Here is a 15,893-nt window from a genome sequence, read left to right on the forward strand (position 1 = left end):
CCATAACTTCATCACTTTACTGATGTGCTCTTTAACAAATGGATTGTATTCGATTTTTTTCCCATTAGTGTATATGTGTAAAGAAAGAATGGTGGCTATTAAACTGTGATTCTCCAGCTAATTTCATATGTATTATTTTTTAAAATATTTTTATTATTATGTTTATTTATTTTGAGGCGAGAGAGAGAGAGAGAGAGAGAGAATGTGGGGGAGGGGCAGAGAGAGAAGGAGACACAATCCGAAGCAGGCTCCAGGCTCTGAGCTATCAGCGCAGAGCCCCATGTAGGGCTCGAGCGCACTAGTGTGAGATCATGACCTGACACGAGGTTGGATGCTCAACCGACTGGGCCACCCAGGTGCCCCTATATGTATTCTTTAATAATTTTGGTGAAGCAAAGTATTCCAATCGCAATATATGTAGTGTGTTGGTTGACCACATGCTCTCCAGAGACAGAACGCCTGTATTCAAATCTTTATCACACTGTCCTGAAGCTTCAGTCTTGGAACTTCACTGTGTTCCTCAAATGAGGCAGTTCCATAATTTTTCAGTAAGAATTAAATGACAGTAAGTTTATAGAAGAACATCTAAAATACATTTTAAGAATAAAATCAGTGTTTGCTAATATCGCAAAGCAACAGATACATTATTGTCAAATCTGAGTACAATTAGAAAATTTACTCAATTTCCATTGTGTAAATTTGATGTCTATTTTTTTTTTTTTTCAGAGAATTACCCCGTGAGTGTAGTATAACACATAAGGAAATACTTTTGGCAGCTTGGATCATGAGTCTGATGCTCACCCTCCTGGGGTCCTCCTTCACTCTCCTGATACTTAATATCCTAGAAACTTGAGGAGGGAATTCAGAGAATAAACTTAATAATAAGTCTAATAATAAATCAATTTGTCTCCAAATTCAAAATTCATATAACCTATGGGAATACTGAAATCAACTCAACATAAAAGAAAAACTACATTGAACATACGTGAAGGTATATTGAATGGATTTTAAGCCATTGTTTCTCCAGTGATTGGAATCTGGTCTCAGCAAGGATGCAGTGGCCCAAATGCTGCCAATGCACGAACAAGGTCCACACATGAACATGGGTTCTAAATACCTAGACTCCTTTCATTTCCTGTGACCGCGTCATGACAAGATAGATGATAAGTAAAATTTTGTGTCAGTTCTTTACAGAAGGCCAAAAAACATTTTGATTTTTTTTTTACAGGAATAAGACAATTCAATGCATGAATTTGGACCAATAAAGATTCAATATTTAGAGCCAATGCTCTGCAAAATTTCAATATCAAAGCAAGGGTAATGGAAAAATTATAAACAAAAATATTTTCAACTGAAGTAATGAAAAGAACTTTAATCTTCTTAGGTGAAGCACCTACCCTAAACACTAGAAAGTACTAGCAATTCAATGTGCTTCTTGAAAAAACTCAGACATTTATACAGTTATAAACAAGGAGAACCAAATAACCTGATCTCTGTTCATGGGAAATACCCAGTCACAGTGTCAACACTTAAAGTTCATTCTAATCTTTCAAGCCATTTGTGAACACCTTCTTAGAATCCAGTGACTCTTACCACATTGTTCAAAGCAAAGCAAAGAGAGAGACAAAAAACTCCATGGGAGGTATACCAATTCTCAAGGTTCATGTGAGCCTTTAGAATATATATTGAGTGAAAGACGTCTAAACTGAAATTTGTTTAATAAATTACAAAAATTCAACGTCTCTTGGCAGATAGTGTTATTTCTCTTTGAAAAGAAATTTATTTTTAAGTAAAACTTTCAAAGATTATTCAATTTGAAAATCATCTCTTTCCATTTGGCCACTGCTTTTCCCAGACCTCTGAACAAGCCTATGAATTGTTAATTTCAAGACTGTCTCACTCACCATTAATTTTTCCGAGATCTGAGGAGGAGCTCTTCACCAAAATTTTCTTCCAAAATGGATTCAATAAAGGCAAATGCAAAACAGTCCACATATGACAGGAAAATCACAAATGCAAATACTAACCAGGTAAATTGTGGCTGAATGCCAATTATACCTTTAGAATAGTTCTTGAAAAATTCAAGCTTTCTCTTCAACTAAGTAATGTATTTAGGGAAGCAAATGAGAGCTAGATTCCAGGATTTCAGAATGCAATAAATTCTGGGTAAATTCAAATCACACAGCATAATCGTATAATGCACAGCCTCTGCCACCAGCTGCACCTGTATGAATGTGACAAATGGAAGGTTGTTTGAAACTAACTCAGAAAAAAATGTGAAATCACTTGGACACTCAAGAGGAACAGTTTCTAGCTTATGAATTGTGTATTTGTCTAAGACAACAGATTCAAAATAATGGTTTTAAGTGTTTTGTGTGATTTCATATTTTCTTAAGTTTTTACTTACCTATAGCATTTGTGTCTTCTGAAGTAGCTGTTATAAACGCAGTTTTAAAAATGAAATGCTTTGGGGCTCCTGGGTGTCTCAGTCAGTTAAGCATCTGACTCTTGGCTTCAACTCAGGTCATGATCTCACGGTTCATGAGATCTGGGCTGACAGCACAGAGCCTGCTTGGGATGCTCTCTCTCCCTCTCTCTCTCTGCCCCTCCCCTGTTTACACACACACTCTCTCTCTCCCTCAAAATAAATAAATAAAAATTTAAAAAATAAAGTGCTTTTTAAAAAGTATTGTTACAATTATAATTAATCTTTATTGTAAGAAATTAATCTGATTTGTTATTTTTTTTGGCTAATAAGAGTTTCCATATATTGCTCCATATTTTATTACCCTAGTTTATCACTTGAAAATGAAGAAAATAATGTTATTGCTGTCTCCCCAGATGCTGATTATCATGGTGAAGATATTTAAATACAAAAAGATCCCCATTGCTTCGCTAGAATAGGATATATTTCAGGTATATTCATATATCTTTTCTGTAACGTCTTGTACCAATATAGGCAAAAGGGAATAAACATTTATGATAATAAAAAAAAATTCCCCAATAGTCAGTATATCTTAGGATTTTTAGTCTAACATTGCACAGTTAATAATTTGTCATGTAAATATCAATTGGCTGGTTATGTATATGCTAAATTGTTCTACACCATTTTCTCAGTCACCTTTAATTCAACAAGCTCACTGAATGAAACACAATTATTAAAAATTTTTTTAAAGAATTCCTGGAAATGGAAGACTATAATTGATTTGATTTCTAGTTTAACTAAGAACTAGATTCTGTAGAAGTAAACAGTACTTGAAAACTCAGTTATCAGATCCTTTTAAATGCTTCATTCAATACATACAATCAAGTCCCAGAGATGTAACTTAGGACACAAAACTGTAAACTGTACAAATTTCATTTTCTTTTCCTCATGTCAATCATGACACTAGTCTAGAGTTTTAGACTTGAGATGACACTTTTTCACCTGTACCTAGAACTGGGAATAGACTCCTGGAGGCCACGGGGCTGGCTAATACCATTCACTGGGCAAAGTCAAAGTTTGTAGACAAGGAGGATGGCAAGTCCAGAGACCAGAGGCAAAAGTGATGTACAGGTCACAAAACAAACATTTTAGAAAAGTTAGAGATGGGATAAGTCTTGCTGCATTTTGAACAGCTATGATGTGTAAAAGATAGGTGGAGAAGGTGATGAAGCCCTCAGGGGAATGTTTCAGAGGTAGCACTGACATTTACCTTCATGGCTAGTGAATGTACATTCTAGCACTGACCCTAAGAGGCTTTAAAAAAACATGAATGGGTGTGGACAATGGGTGGCAAATCCAGTTATTTCCTTTTTGAATTTTTAATACTCTTACTATATATATATATATATATATATATATATATATATATATATATATACACACACACACACACACATTAAAAAAAATTTTTGTTCAGAGATGTCTGGGTGGCTCAGTCAGCTGAGTGTCCTACTCTTGATTTTGGTTCAGGTCCTAAACCCAGGGTCATGAGATCAAGCCCTGTGTTGGGCTCCACGTTGAGCATGGAACCTGTTTACGATTCTCTCTCTCTTTCTCTCTCTCCCTCCCTCTCTCTCTCTCTCTCTCTCTCTCATTCTTCCCCTCTCTCTCACTCCTGCTCTCTCTCTCTTTCTAAAATAAAAAAAATCAACTCGTTTAACTAAAAAAAAGAAAAATTCACCCATTTGTCCCCCTTGCTACTCCTTGCCTTTTGCAACAACCAATTTGTTCTCTGTATCTATGAGCTTGATTTTGTTTTTTTGTTTGTTTGTTTTGGGAGGGGTTATTTGTTTGTTTTTAGATTCTACGTTTAAGAGAGATTATACAGTATTTGTCTTTTCCTGTCTGACTTATTTCACTTAGCATAATGCCCTAAATGTCCATTCATGCTGTTGCAAATGAAAAGATTTCATTATTTTCTCTTGGTGAATAATATGTGTGTGTGCGTGTGTGTGTGTGATGTATCACAGTTTCTTTATCCATTCATCCATTGATGGACACTTAGGCTGTTGCCATATTTTTTATAAATAATGCTTCAATGAATATGGGGGTGCATATGTCTTTTTGAGTTAGTGTTTTTGTTGTCTTCAGATAAATACCCAAAAGTGGAATTGCTGAATCATATGGTAGTTTTACTTTTAATTTTTTGAATAATCTCTACACTGTTTTCCATAGTGGTTGTACCAATATAAATTTCCACCATCAGTGAATAAGTGTTCCCTTTGTTCCACATCTTTGCCAGCCCTTGAAATTTCTTGTCATTTAGATAGCAGCCATCCTAACAGACGAGATATCTCATTGTGGTTTTTATTTGCATTTCCCTGATAATTAATGATTTGCTCATCTGTATGTCTTCTTTAGAAAAATATCTATCCAGACCTTCTGCCCATTTTTTAATCAAATTGGGTTTTTTTTTGCTTTGGTTTTTGGGGGTTAGCACATGTAATGTATTTATAACTCAGTAAGATTATGTGAACATCTCTTTGTAATAATAGATTCAATAACCTTTTCAAATGATACTCTTTAACAGGAGCATTAGATGACGTCAGCATGAGAATTTTATCCTGGTTATGCACTACTTTTATGACTGCAGTTTGCTGAAACTCGGGCCAGAATTCTACAAATAAAACTTTAAAAATATGAGAGATCATTTAAGGGAATGAAGGATTCTTCATTTCAGGAAATAATTTTCAAGTCTAGAGAAGAAATTGCCTTTGTGGGGTGGGGGGAGTAGGGAGTGGGGAGGAGGACATTTCTTAAAGTGTCTTAGAATTATTATTAGGAAAAAAAAAGTGTATTGGGGAGAGAGGCACGTCTGAGATTGGATACTTGTGGCAATAATAAAAACAGTTGTCTGTCTTGAGGATGTATCATTTGTCATTAGGAAAAAATAAAAGGCAAAAAGGAAATAATAGTAAGCTAAATAAAATATATTTATAATCATATTTTTCAGCAAAATTGAAAACGAATGAGAACTGATGAATGCCAATATGGCATTTTTCCCTAGGATGTAATTGGAAGACCCAACCTTCATTCAAATTTTTGGATTTGCATTCGCAGTTTCTTGTGAAGAGCACCAGATTCAAAAAGTAGTCCCTCTGATTTTCTTCCTTCCGGTAAAAATCTAGTGCAAGAGTCTACTTATGATCCAGGAATTGGCAGAAGATCAGATTTCTCAGTGCTCTATGTTCCTATCTGCAAGATCATCCGGTGGAGGTATTTAACACCTCCACAAGAAAAAGCTAAGATTTATGGTAGGGAACATGGCCTCCTCTTTGTCAGCGATTCCTCACCTTATCATCATGTCAGCAGAATTTATCACAGGGATTACAGTAAATGGATTTCTTGTAATCATCAACGGTAAAGAATTGATCAAAAGCAGGAAGCTAACACCAATGCAACTCCTTTGCATATGTATAGGGATATCGAGATTTGGTTTGTTGATGGTGTTAATGGTACAAAGTTTTTTCTCTGTGTTCTTTCCACTCTTTTATAGGGTAAAAATTTATGGTGCAGCAATGTTGTTCTTTTGGATGTTTTTTAGCTCTGTCAGTCTTTGGTTTGCCACCTGCCTTTCTGTGTTTTACTGCCTCAAGATATCAGGCTTCACTCAATCCTATTTTCTTTGGCTGAAATTCAGGATCTCAAAGTTAATGCCTTGGCTGCTTCTGGGAAGCCTGCTGGCCTCCATGAGCATTGCCGCTGTGTGTATGGATGTAGGTTACCCTAAAAACATGAACAATAATGATTTCCTCAAGAATGCCACGCTGAAGAAGACTGAACTCAAGATAAGACCAATTAATGGAGTGCTTCTTGTCAACTTGGCATTACTATTTCCACTAGCCATATTTGTGATGTGTACTTTTATGTTATTCATTTCTCTCTATAGGCACACTCATCGGATGCAAAACAGATCTCATGGTGTTAGAAATGCCAGCACAGAAGCCCATATAAATGCATTAAAAACAGTGATAACATTCTTTTGCTTCTTTATTTCTTATTTTGCTGCCTTCATGGCCAATATGACATTCAGTATTCCTTACGGAAGTCAGTGCTTCTTTGTGGTAAAGGACATAATGGCAGCATTTCCCTCTGGACATTCAGTTATAATCGTATTGAATAATTCTAAATTCCAACAACCATTCAGGAGACTTCTCTGCCTCAAAAAGAATCAATGAAATACAAACAATCCTGAAAAAGAAGAAAGGTTCAATGAAGAGCAGAAGCAATGTTAAATATTGTGTATTTCTTTGACGTGGATTTGATAGACTTGTATTTTGTTTTTGTTTACTTATGTATTTTGTGTGCTCTCTTTCTAGCAATTTCCTTCTCCTCTTCTACCCCCAGGACATGTGAAGCACTAATTTTGATGTTGGATGGATAGGATATTTTTTCCCCAGGGACTGTATACTTAAAACATATATGAATAAATATATACATAAAATATATAAGTGTTATGATACTAATACATTCAAATAATTAACATTTGCAGTAGAGTGGCAGTTGTATAAAAAAAAAAATCAGAGAAGTAAAAAGACTTCATTTGGTTAACCAAAGTAGTTCTGTTATCTGTTTACACAGGTCACTGAGAATCTTCTGTTTTAGATGAGCAAAATCACATTGATTTAGGCTAAGACGTGTAACAGTATAACCAATTTGTCTATTTGGTTAAACATAACTATTTTTCAAAGAGCATCATTAGTGTAACTATTGTTAAAATTCAAATTATATATTGAAAGTTTCTGGATGTCATGGCAATGAATCCAGATATGCAGATTAAAGTCTAACTTTGCTTTTGATATCAGTCACTAGTTCAAGTTGGTAAATGAGAAGATGCAAATAGAGCTAGCATTTATGTGCATATACACATACAATCCATGGTCTCCATCTCTTACAAGATGAGGAAATATTTTCTCGTCCCTTGAAGTGTTAAACTCCTGCCCAGAGAGAATAGGAGTGAGGTTGTTGACATTGAAGTCTCGGTAGGAAAATGTTTAGCTGATGTCTTAACCCCTTAACTAGTGCGTCAATTTCTTCCAGCTGGAAATATTGCTCAGGGTATGGCATCAGCAAAAGACTTGAAGATCTAAGGTAAAAGTTTTGAAACATGTTGGTAGAGTTGAGTGGATTCTGCTCTATAAATAAATAGTCTTGCTTTAAGAAAGAAAAATAATTTTTGTCATATTTTACATCTCACGATATCTATTTTGAATTTGTGCAACCCTGACTCCTAAACAAACAAATAAAAAGAATTGTAGTTACTTTTAATTGTAAATAAACTGTGATTAGGTGACTTAGAAGTTGCAAGGATGAAAACAAAAAAAAACAAACCTAGATGTGTGTGTACATGGATTTTTTCTAACGTTATAAAATATTTTTACACACAATCATTTGCTTCATTCTCAGAACATTGTGTAAAATAGGCAGTGGAATTATGTCAGTTTCCGCATGCAGAAGTAAGGTTTGAAGAGGTCGTTACACATACCTAAAGTCCATCAGCTATACTCACTGGAGAAATTGGAACTCAAATGTGGCTCTTATGTCTCTAAAGCCAGTGTTCTCTTATTTGGTTTTCTTCCCATTCTTATTTATAGAACTTTAGATCTTGAAATTTATGATAAAAAACAATCAATGTTCAACCTATAATCAATGATATCCTATGACCTTTCTGTATTATGTTCTTAAACAGTCAACTTAAAAATATTTCAAAATCTCTGAATTATTCTATTATTTGGTCAAATCCTTTATTTTTTATATTTATCTCATATTTGGTTTGCTAATAGTCTGAAGTGATCTGAACATAGGTCCCCCAATTTACAATTTAATATCACTTGACTCCAGGAAATTACCATGCCAGGCTCACTCGTTGAGTCAGGTAAAACTAAACTCTCCCCTGGGAAAAACTGGATTCACTATGTTTACAGCCTGAGTTCAGGACAATTGCGTAACTGGAACCTACTCCTTAGGTTATTCAACGACCTGTGCATCATCCTGGAGAAGCCCCATGGCCCCTTGTTCTAAGGCCAAGCTGAAAGTCTCACTAGTGCCAGTGCCTGAATTACATAGGTAGTCATGACAGATATTTCCATATTGAGGTCTGATACCATTGGGCCACTTATATCCTCTCCTATGTTCATTTATTTTTTTAATTTAAAAATAATTTTAATAATTGTTTTTTAACTTGTAAAATAATACATAGTTAATGTAGAAAATTGGAAAAATAAGAAATGTAAGAAGTGAACGTGATAGAATCCCATGTCAAATTTTCACATACATTCTTCCAGCATTTGACATCCATGTACATACATATGCAAATACCACTATACATGTATGTGATGTAATTTATGACATTATGGAGATTGTGCTGTATATATACTTTATGCTATATTTTGATGTAAATTACATATGTGAAATTTTGCATTTGCAACAACTTCATAATGTTTCATTTTATGGATGTAATTTTGTTTCTTGTTTTTAATTTTTTTAATGTTTATTTACTTATTTTTGAGAGACAGACAGAGTGCAAACGGGGGAGGGGCAGAGAGAAAGGGAGACACAGGATCTGAAGCAGGCTCCAGGCTCTCAGCTGTCAGCACAGAGCTTGATGCGGGGCTCACAATCATGAACCGTGAGATCACAACCTGAGCCAAAGTCGGATGCTTTACTAACTGAGACACCCAGGTGCCCCTGTAATTTTGTTTTTAACCATTCATGTATCATTAATTTGTATTTCCATTAACAAAGAGAACAGTAGAGTTGAAAATAAAGTTTATATTACTGAAGAAAATGAAAAGGAGAGCACTCAAACAAAAAGTGAAATAAAAAATCTACAATTAAAGAACTAGGAGAATGTTTTGTTATTATTACTATTTATACTCTTGTTATTATCATTATTATCACTATTTATAGTAACCTAATTGGTACTAATGCCTTGAAAAATTCTGGCACGAGAATTCCTTGACATAGGTTTATGGGCATGGGAGCCCTTGGAATGAGCCTATTGGCATGGGAAACTTGTCATGATGCCATGGGCTGGGAATTCCTTGGGTTGGGGCTGTGGCATGGCAGGCATTTCAGGATTTCATCAAGTCTATATGAAAAGGCACCAATGCATTTATAAGGAATTCCAGTAATCAGGTAATTAAACTTTTATTCCAGAATTGCTTTACTTTTGGTGTATATTATCTCACTGATCGTCTCAACCAGGTAGAGAGTATTATTATCTGTAGTAAATATGAGGAAATCTAAACTTGGAAAGACAAAAGAATAGGTTATTTATCTAGACCCAAATCAGGCCTTCTAAATCTAAATTCCTAATTTTTTTCTAAACATAACTGTGCAACAAAGTTACCTAGTGACTATTTTTAAATTGTGGATTTCCAGGCTTATCCTAGACTTGCTGACTATAGTCTCTGGGGATGGAGCCCAAAAATCTATATAGTAACCATGTAGGCGATTGTGATGTAACTTGTTTACTGACTAGGGTTTGTGGTCCACCACATTATAGAATATTAATGCTACTAATGGAAGCCTTAAAAATATATTCATGTCAATGTAAAGTCTTTCTTGGGAGAAAAATTTTAAGGCATTTAAAAGACATTCTTTTCCTTCACAAAATATTCAAGTTATAGCTCAACTTTCGTTTAGACTTTTTTGGTTGAAAGGGACTGATTCACATATTAGTCACCTAATGTACGAAGGGACCTGCGGAATGCACATGAAATGATAAAGAAGAAACACTGTCATGAAATCCAAAAATAAAAGCTGAAGCCAGCTGAGTAAAAGGAAACTCTATAGACAGAGCTCAACAGCCATAATTTGTGGAATCTCTTCTAATGCTCATCCAATATTATGAGTCAACCTCTCCCTGCACACCTACTTTTCCTTCTCTCACTATATATGGTTGAAAAAAAATACTTTTTTTCTGCTTATACGTAACTCCTACTTCATCATAAATACAACTCTACCATTCTGGACCTTGACTGTACCTCATGACTTCTTTCTATTTTATACTTGAACACATACTGGCGTGTGTGATTTGATTTATTTCCCTCAATTCAAATTTTTCTAGGGTGTATCTGATTACACATCTGTCATTGTTGTCAGGCCATCATTAGGTTCCCTGGCATATCTAGGTACTGGCTATACTTGGGTCAGGGGTCCAAATCTGAACCAATCAGACTCAATCTGGAAGGTAAAGCCACTGGTCTACCTAGGGCTCCCTGTAGCTTCAGCTGGGCTGTGAGCAGGGAAGTTTCTCTGAAAGCAACTTGGTGTATCGGGCACCATGATTATTATGAATCCATATGCTTCCATAATACCTCATTTTTCAGGACTCAGATAAGGCAAGGGATACCCACAGATCCCATGAAGACTTTTCAAGTCATTGGGAACTTAAAATCCACAAATAAGAATTTGATCTATCTTCCCTGTAGATATTTGATCTTTCTTTCCCATAGAAATTTTATGTCAAAGAAGACTTTTGATATATGTGGATGAGGTCTTTTACAATACAAGACTAAATGTACACTGCTCAGTAAATAAGTAAATATTAAGAGTCAATTATGTAGGCACACTGAGAGGTCCATGTGTTTGCATGTTTATAGTTCTTAGGCACATCACAGCTGTTTCAAATCAGAAAATGAGTTTGAGAACATCTGTGTTTGTTCTATTTCTTCTGGCTTCTTCCTCAATAGACACAGGTCCTTGTTACTCATCTCAACACTAGACAATGTATATTTAATTAATCAATAAAAGTTTTAGCTTTAACCATTGGAAATACGTTACCAGAAAGAAGGCTTTTCCAAGTTAATCCTGCTAATCCTGTACTTATTCTCTGGCACTACTTAAATAGTAAAATTTTTGAAAATTAAAGTCTTCCTCCCAGGGATGCCTGGGTAGCTCCGTCAGTTAAGTGTCCGACTTCGGCTCAGGTCATGTTCTCACGGTTCATGGGTTTGAACTCCATGTTGGGCTCAGCACTGGCAGCTTGGAGCCTAGAGGCTGCTTCGGATTCTGTGTCTCCATCTCTCTCCTTCTCCCTCTCCCTCTCCCTCTCCCTCTCCCTCTCCCTCTCCCTCTCCCTCTCCCTCTCCTTCTCCCTCTCTCTCTCTCTGCCCCTCTCCCACTTGTGTGCTCTCTCTCTCTGTCAAAAATAATTAAATAAACATTAAAAAAAAGTCTTCCTTCCATATACCCACACATATTTACCCAAACTTTTGAAATAATAAGAATTGCAAAATCTTGTATGAGAATTCCTTCCATTTTATAAGACAAGATTCCTGGATTCTACTGAAGGGATAAATAGGAAAATTACCAATAACTTTCACATAAGTAATTTCAGGATTAAAAGAGATAATACAAATTTCCCTGGGGTTATGAACAGGCTATTGACACCTACTAATGGCACCTAATATGATATGATATATTGTTTTCAGAAGGAGATAATCTGATAATAGCATGCATTAGCTCTGTATCAGTTAGTTGGCCCCTGGTTTCATGGAGAAAAGAGTAGATCAATTTCAATAAGGATGTGCGCTCTGGCAAATTATTTCTCCATGTGTTTGACTTGAATGGGATGATCTCAGTATGATGTCCAGGGACAACGGGAAATAGAAGTATCTTATACTAACTTTGTAGATTTTGTCTGGGGTTCTGCTGTGTGTCACAGATTCCTCAGTACAGAGGCTCCCTGACACATGGAAAATAACAGCCAATTTCATGCTTCAAGTTAAGGGGAATTAGTCATTAATGGAATTCTTATAACATTGTGTTATGAGGCCATGTTATATGGGAAAGATGAATGTAAGAAAATATTTAATTTCTAATGCAGGGAAATTATAACAACAGATACCTTACAGTATCACTGAGCACACAACATTTTATGCTCAAAATACATAAGTTACATTAATAAATGCTCTTTCAGTGTATGCCAAATATTGTTCTCTAATTTCCCTAAGGGTATATATTTTTACAGAGGTGATAAAGACAATGGAAATGATACTCCATGGAATTAATGGGAATTAGAAAGGATGGGGTTTTATTGACCCAGTTTTCTATGTGATGATTCTGAACTTTCCAATTTATTTGCATTTTCAGAGACCCTGGTGGTTGCGATTTGTTTTACTAATTAGTTTAAGAAGTTGCAAAGTCTGTGCTTATGTCCCTTTTTAAAAATCTTACTTCCCCATCATGGTCTACTAGAGTTTTTTTCAATACCTAGCCTCATGGAAGTAAAATAAAATGACAATTCTTTTTCCTTAAACCATCTTTAAATTATTAATAAGTTTTGGTTTTGCTTTTCAAATATATACTAAGTTTTCTAAGAAATTTCTGTAGCTCTGCCAGTATTCTCGAGTGTTGTACTACATGTGCTATAATGTGTTAAAGCTTCTATAATAATTTTAGTTATGAAACATGTTTTAAAAAAGCAAGGATTTGCTACCGTATGAAAGGAATTTTAGAATCTACACCAATAATTCCCTCACTATTCTCTAAAGCAGAGCCTCTCAAATTTAAACAGACAACTGAATCACCTGGGGGGTTTGTTAAAACACAGTTTGCTGCATCCCACCTCCAGAGTTTCTGACTTACTAGAGTTAGAGCCTGAGGATTAGCATTTTTTTCTTCTTTTGAGAGAGAGAGAGAGAGAGAGAGAGAGAGCAGGCACACACGTGTGCAAGCTGGGGAGGGGCACAGGGAGAGGGAGAGAGAGAGAATCTTAAGCAGGCTCAATGCCCAGCGCAGAACCCAATGCAGGGCTCCATGTTGTGGCCGTGAGATCATGACCTGAGCCAAAATCAAGAATCAGACGCTTAACCGACTGAGCCACCCGGGTGCCCCAAGAATCAGCATTTCTAACAAGTTTCCAAAAGGTACTCATGCTGGTGGTTGGGGACCACACTTTGGGAACTACGGATTGAGAGTCAGTATATTGTAAAGGTTATGAACCTGGCCTCTGAAGCCAAATTGGATGGGTTTTCATCGTGAGCCATCTGATTATTAGTTGTGTAATCTTGAGCAAGTCATTAGACCCGTTCCTTCAGTGTGTCCTCATCTGTCAAATGAGCTAATACAAGTACCTATTTCTAAAGCTTTCTGTGAGATTGAGTGTGTTAACAAGTGTAGAACACCGAGGACAGTGTCTAGCATAACAGCAAAGACCTTGTATGTCCAGATATTTAATAAGTCAAGAAAATAATTTAATTTCCACTATGTGGAAGGCATGAAGATTATTTCTTAAATAGAATTTTCTATTGTTTTGAAATTGGACAAATAGAACTAAAATTCTATAATGATTCTTTGAGAAAAGAGGTAAAGTATGCTTTAGTTTAGAGTGACAAACAAGGTTAGTATTTTGATTTGGTATAAAGGTAGGAAAGTAATTTTGGCCTCTATAAAAAGCAATAGGCTGACTGATGTGGTAAAAGAAGAAGTAGTAACCACCAGAGGGAGGAACCACAAAAGTCAATAGCTCCTGAAGATGGGAGTGAAGGAAGATATCAAGAGGCTGAGGGGTATGACAGAAAGGGGGATGGGAAGGCAGTGTTCGCCATCTTGCTGGGTTCTCGTTTCAGCTGTGGGGTACTGTTGTGTATTGTAGATATTTGACCTGGTAATTAAATATGGAATCAGGTAAGTCCTTCTTTGAAACATCACTCCCACTTCATCAAGGGATCATGTTTCTATTGGTGTGATTTGAACATAGATGACTGATGGAGAAAGTCTTTAACTATAGTAAATTTGAGAGGCCCTTTAGAAGAAAGGAAAACAAACAAACCAAAACACAAATCAACAGACAAGCTTTGAACATAAATAATACCAACCCAGGCATTCTCGGGCTTAGGGTAGTACAGTCAATGTAAGCACAGTGTGAAGGCCTCCCATATAGTTAGAGTTACTTTATTCATACATGGCCCTGTGTTGGAAATAAACTTACCATGGATGTATCTTCATTTCTGGTAGTGATCAGAAAGCACCACTTCCCTACAGCAATAACTAATCATGTTAGAAAATCTATTCTAAAATTTACTGAGGTTCTGTGGTACAACAAGCATGGCTGTCTTAAAATGCCCTTGAGAGCTCACCTTGATCTACCTGGAAAATGAGACAATTAGCATAGGGAGGCTCTTCCCTCCTCCTAACAGGAGGGGTTGCTTCCAATCTCAGCTTCCCACTAGATCCTTAGTATTTTTCTCAAAAAATAGGAATGCAATTTTGCACACACCTCCAGAGTCATCAGATGCTGAACATCTGTCTTTCCTGGACAATCCTGTGAACAGCTGGCATCCAAATTCAGTAAGGCTGGTGCCCAGATAATTTGTTAGTCAGTTTTCTCTGGCCCCACCCCCTTTGACGAAGTTGCTCTCAGACTTGCTCTGCAAAAGATAAGAGCAGTAGGAGGAACTCCTATCACCCAGAATGTTCACTCGCAGAGTGTCCAAGATCAGGCCCTGGCCCTCATCATCTCTCTAGAGGATAGTAGGGGATCAGAAAACTCAAGTCCTCTTTTCCTCCGATCTTTGCTTGTCTAGTTTTTACCCTAATAAAATCCATTCCCCAATCCACACCGTGTGACATGTCAGGTGGCGAACACACAGAAGCCTGCCTTGCACTACTGAGATGGGGGTAAACTCAGGCATGTCTCATCTCCAGGATCTACTCTTTTTTTTTTTTAATTTTTTAAATGTTTATTTTTGAGAGAGAGAGCGGGGGAGGGGGGAGGGGCAGAGAGAGAGGGAGACACATAATCGGAAGAAGACTCCAGGCTCTGAGCTGTCTGTACAAAGCCCAGAGGGGAGCTCAAACTCACATACCATGAGATCAGGACCTGGGCCAAAGCTGGTCGTCAACCAACTGAGCCACCCAGGCACCACCCTTCCAGTTTCTACTCTTATACAACCTTGTCACTTAAGGTTTCAAAAGATGCCACCTCATTTCCTACTGCCAGTTCTCCCATTGTTCTTAAATGTAATGCATTTAAGTCTTATGGACCTGAATTCATGTAAATAACTATGTTATTTTATTATCTCTTCATCTCTGTCAAGCTGTAATTCTCTCCTATTCATGTTTGTTATTTTCAGTGTGGAAATTATTCCCTTTGATAAAGAAAGGAGATGAAATAAAAGCTAATCTGTTTAGCTCCCTTATGGTATCGGTTAAGATAATTTTTTTCCTGCCCAAGTAAAGAAATTCCCTCATTCTTATTTTCTTATTCTGAGCATAATTTAAAACCTATTTTACTTCCTTCTTAATTTATAGTGTATTTTGAACTGCAGTTACTAGTTATATGACAAGATTATTATTCCAGTGGATTTTAATTTTATTCATTTGTATAAACATATGTTATTCTGGTAACTTCTTTACAAGTGTGCATATTCCTTGGTACCTGGAAACATGAAAGTGAGAG

The 15,893-nt window shown here is 36.3% G+C and overlaps 1 protein-coding gene across 1 annotated transcript; it reads left to right on the top strand.

Annotated features, from left to right (window-relative positions):
- Positions 1 to 5,748: 5,748 nt before the first annotated feature.
- Positions 5,749 to 6,663, top strand: LOC122213482 (taste receptor type 2 member 7-like). Its single transcript, XM_042927588.1, has one exon. It carries the CDS (start codon positions 5,749 to 5,751, stop codon positions 6,661 to 6,663), a length of 915 nt encoding a protein of 304 aa, XP_042783522.1.
- Positions 6,664 to 15,893: the final 9,230 nt, after the last annotated feature.

Source organism: Panthera leo, chromosome A2, assembly GCF_018350215.1.
Source record: "Panthera leo isolate Ple1 chromosome A2, P.leo_Ple1_pat1.1, whole genome shotgun sequence".
Lineage (NCBI taxonomy): Eukaryota > Metazoa > Chordata > Mammalia > Carnivora > Felidae > Panthera > Panthera leo.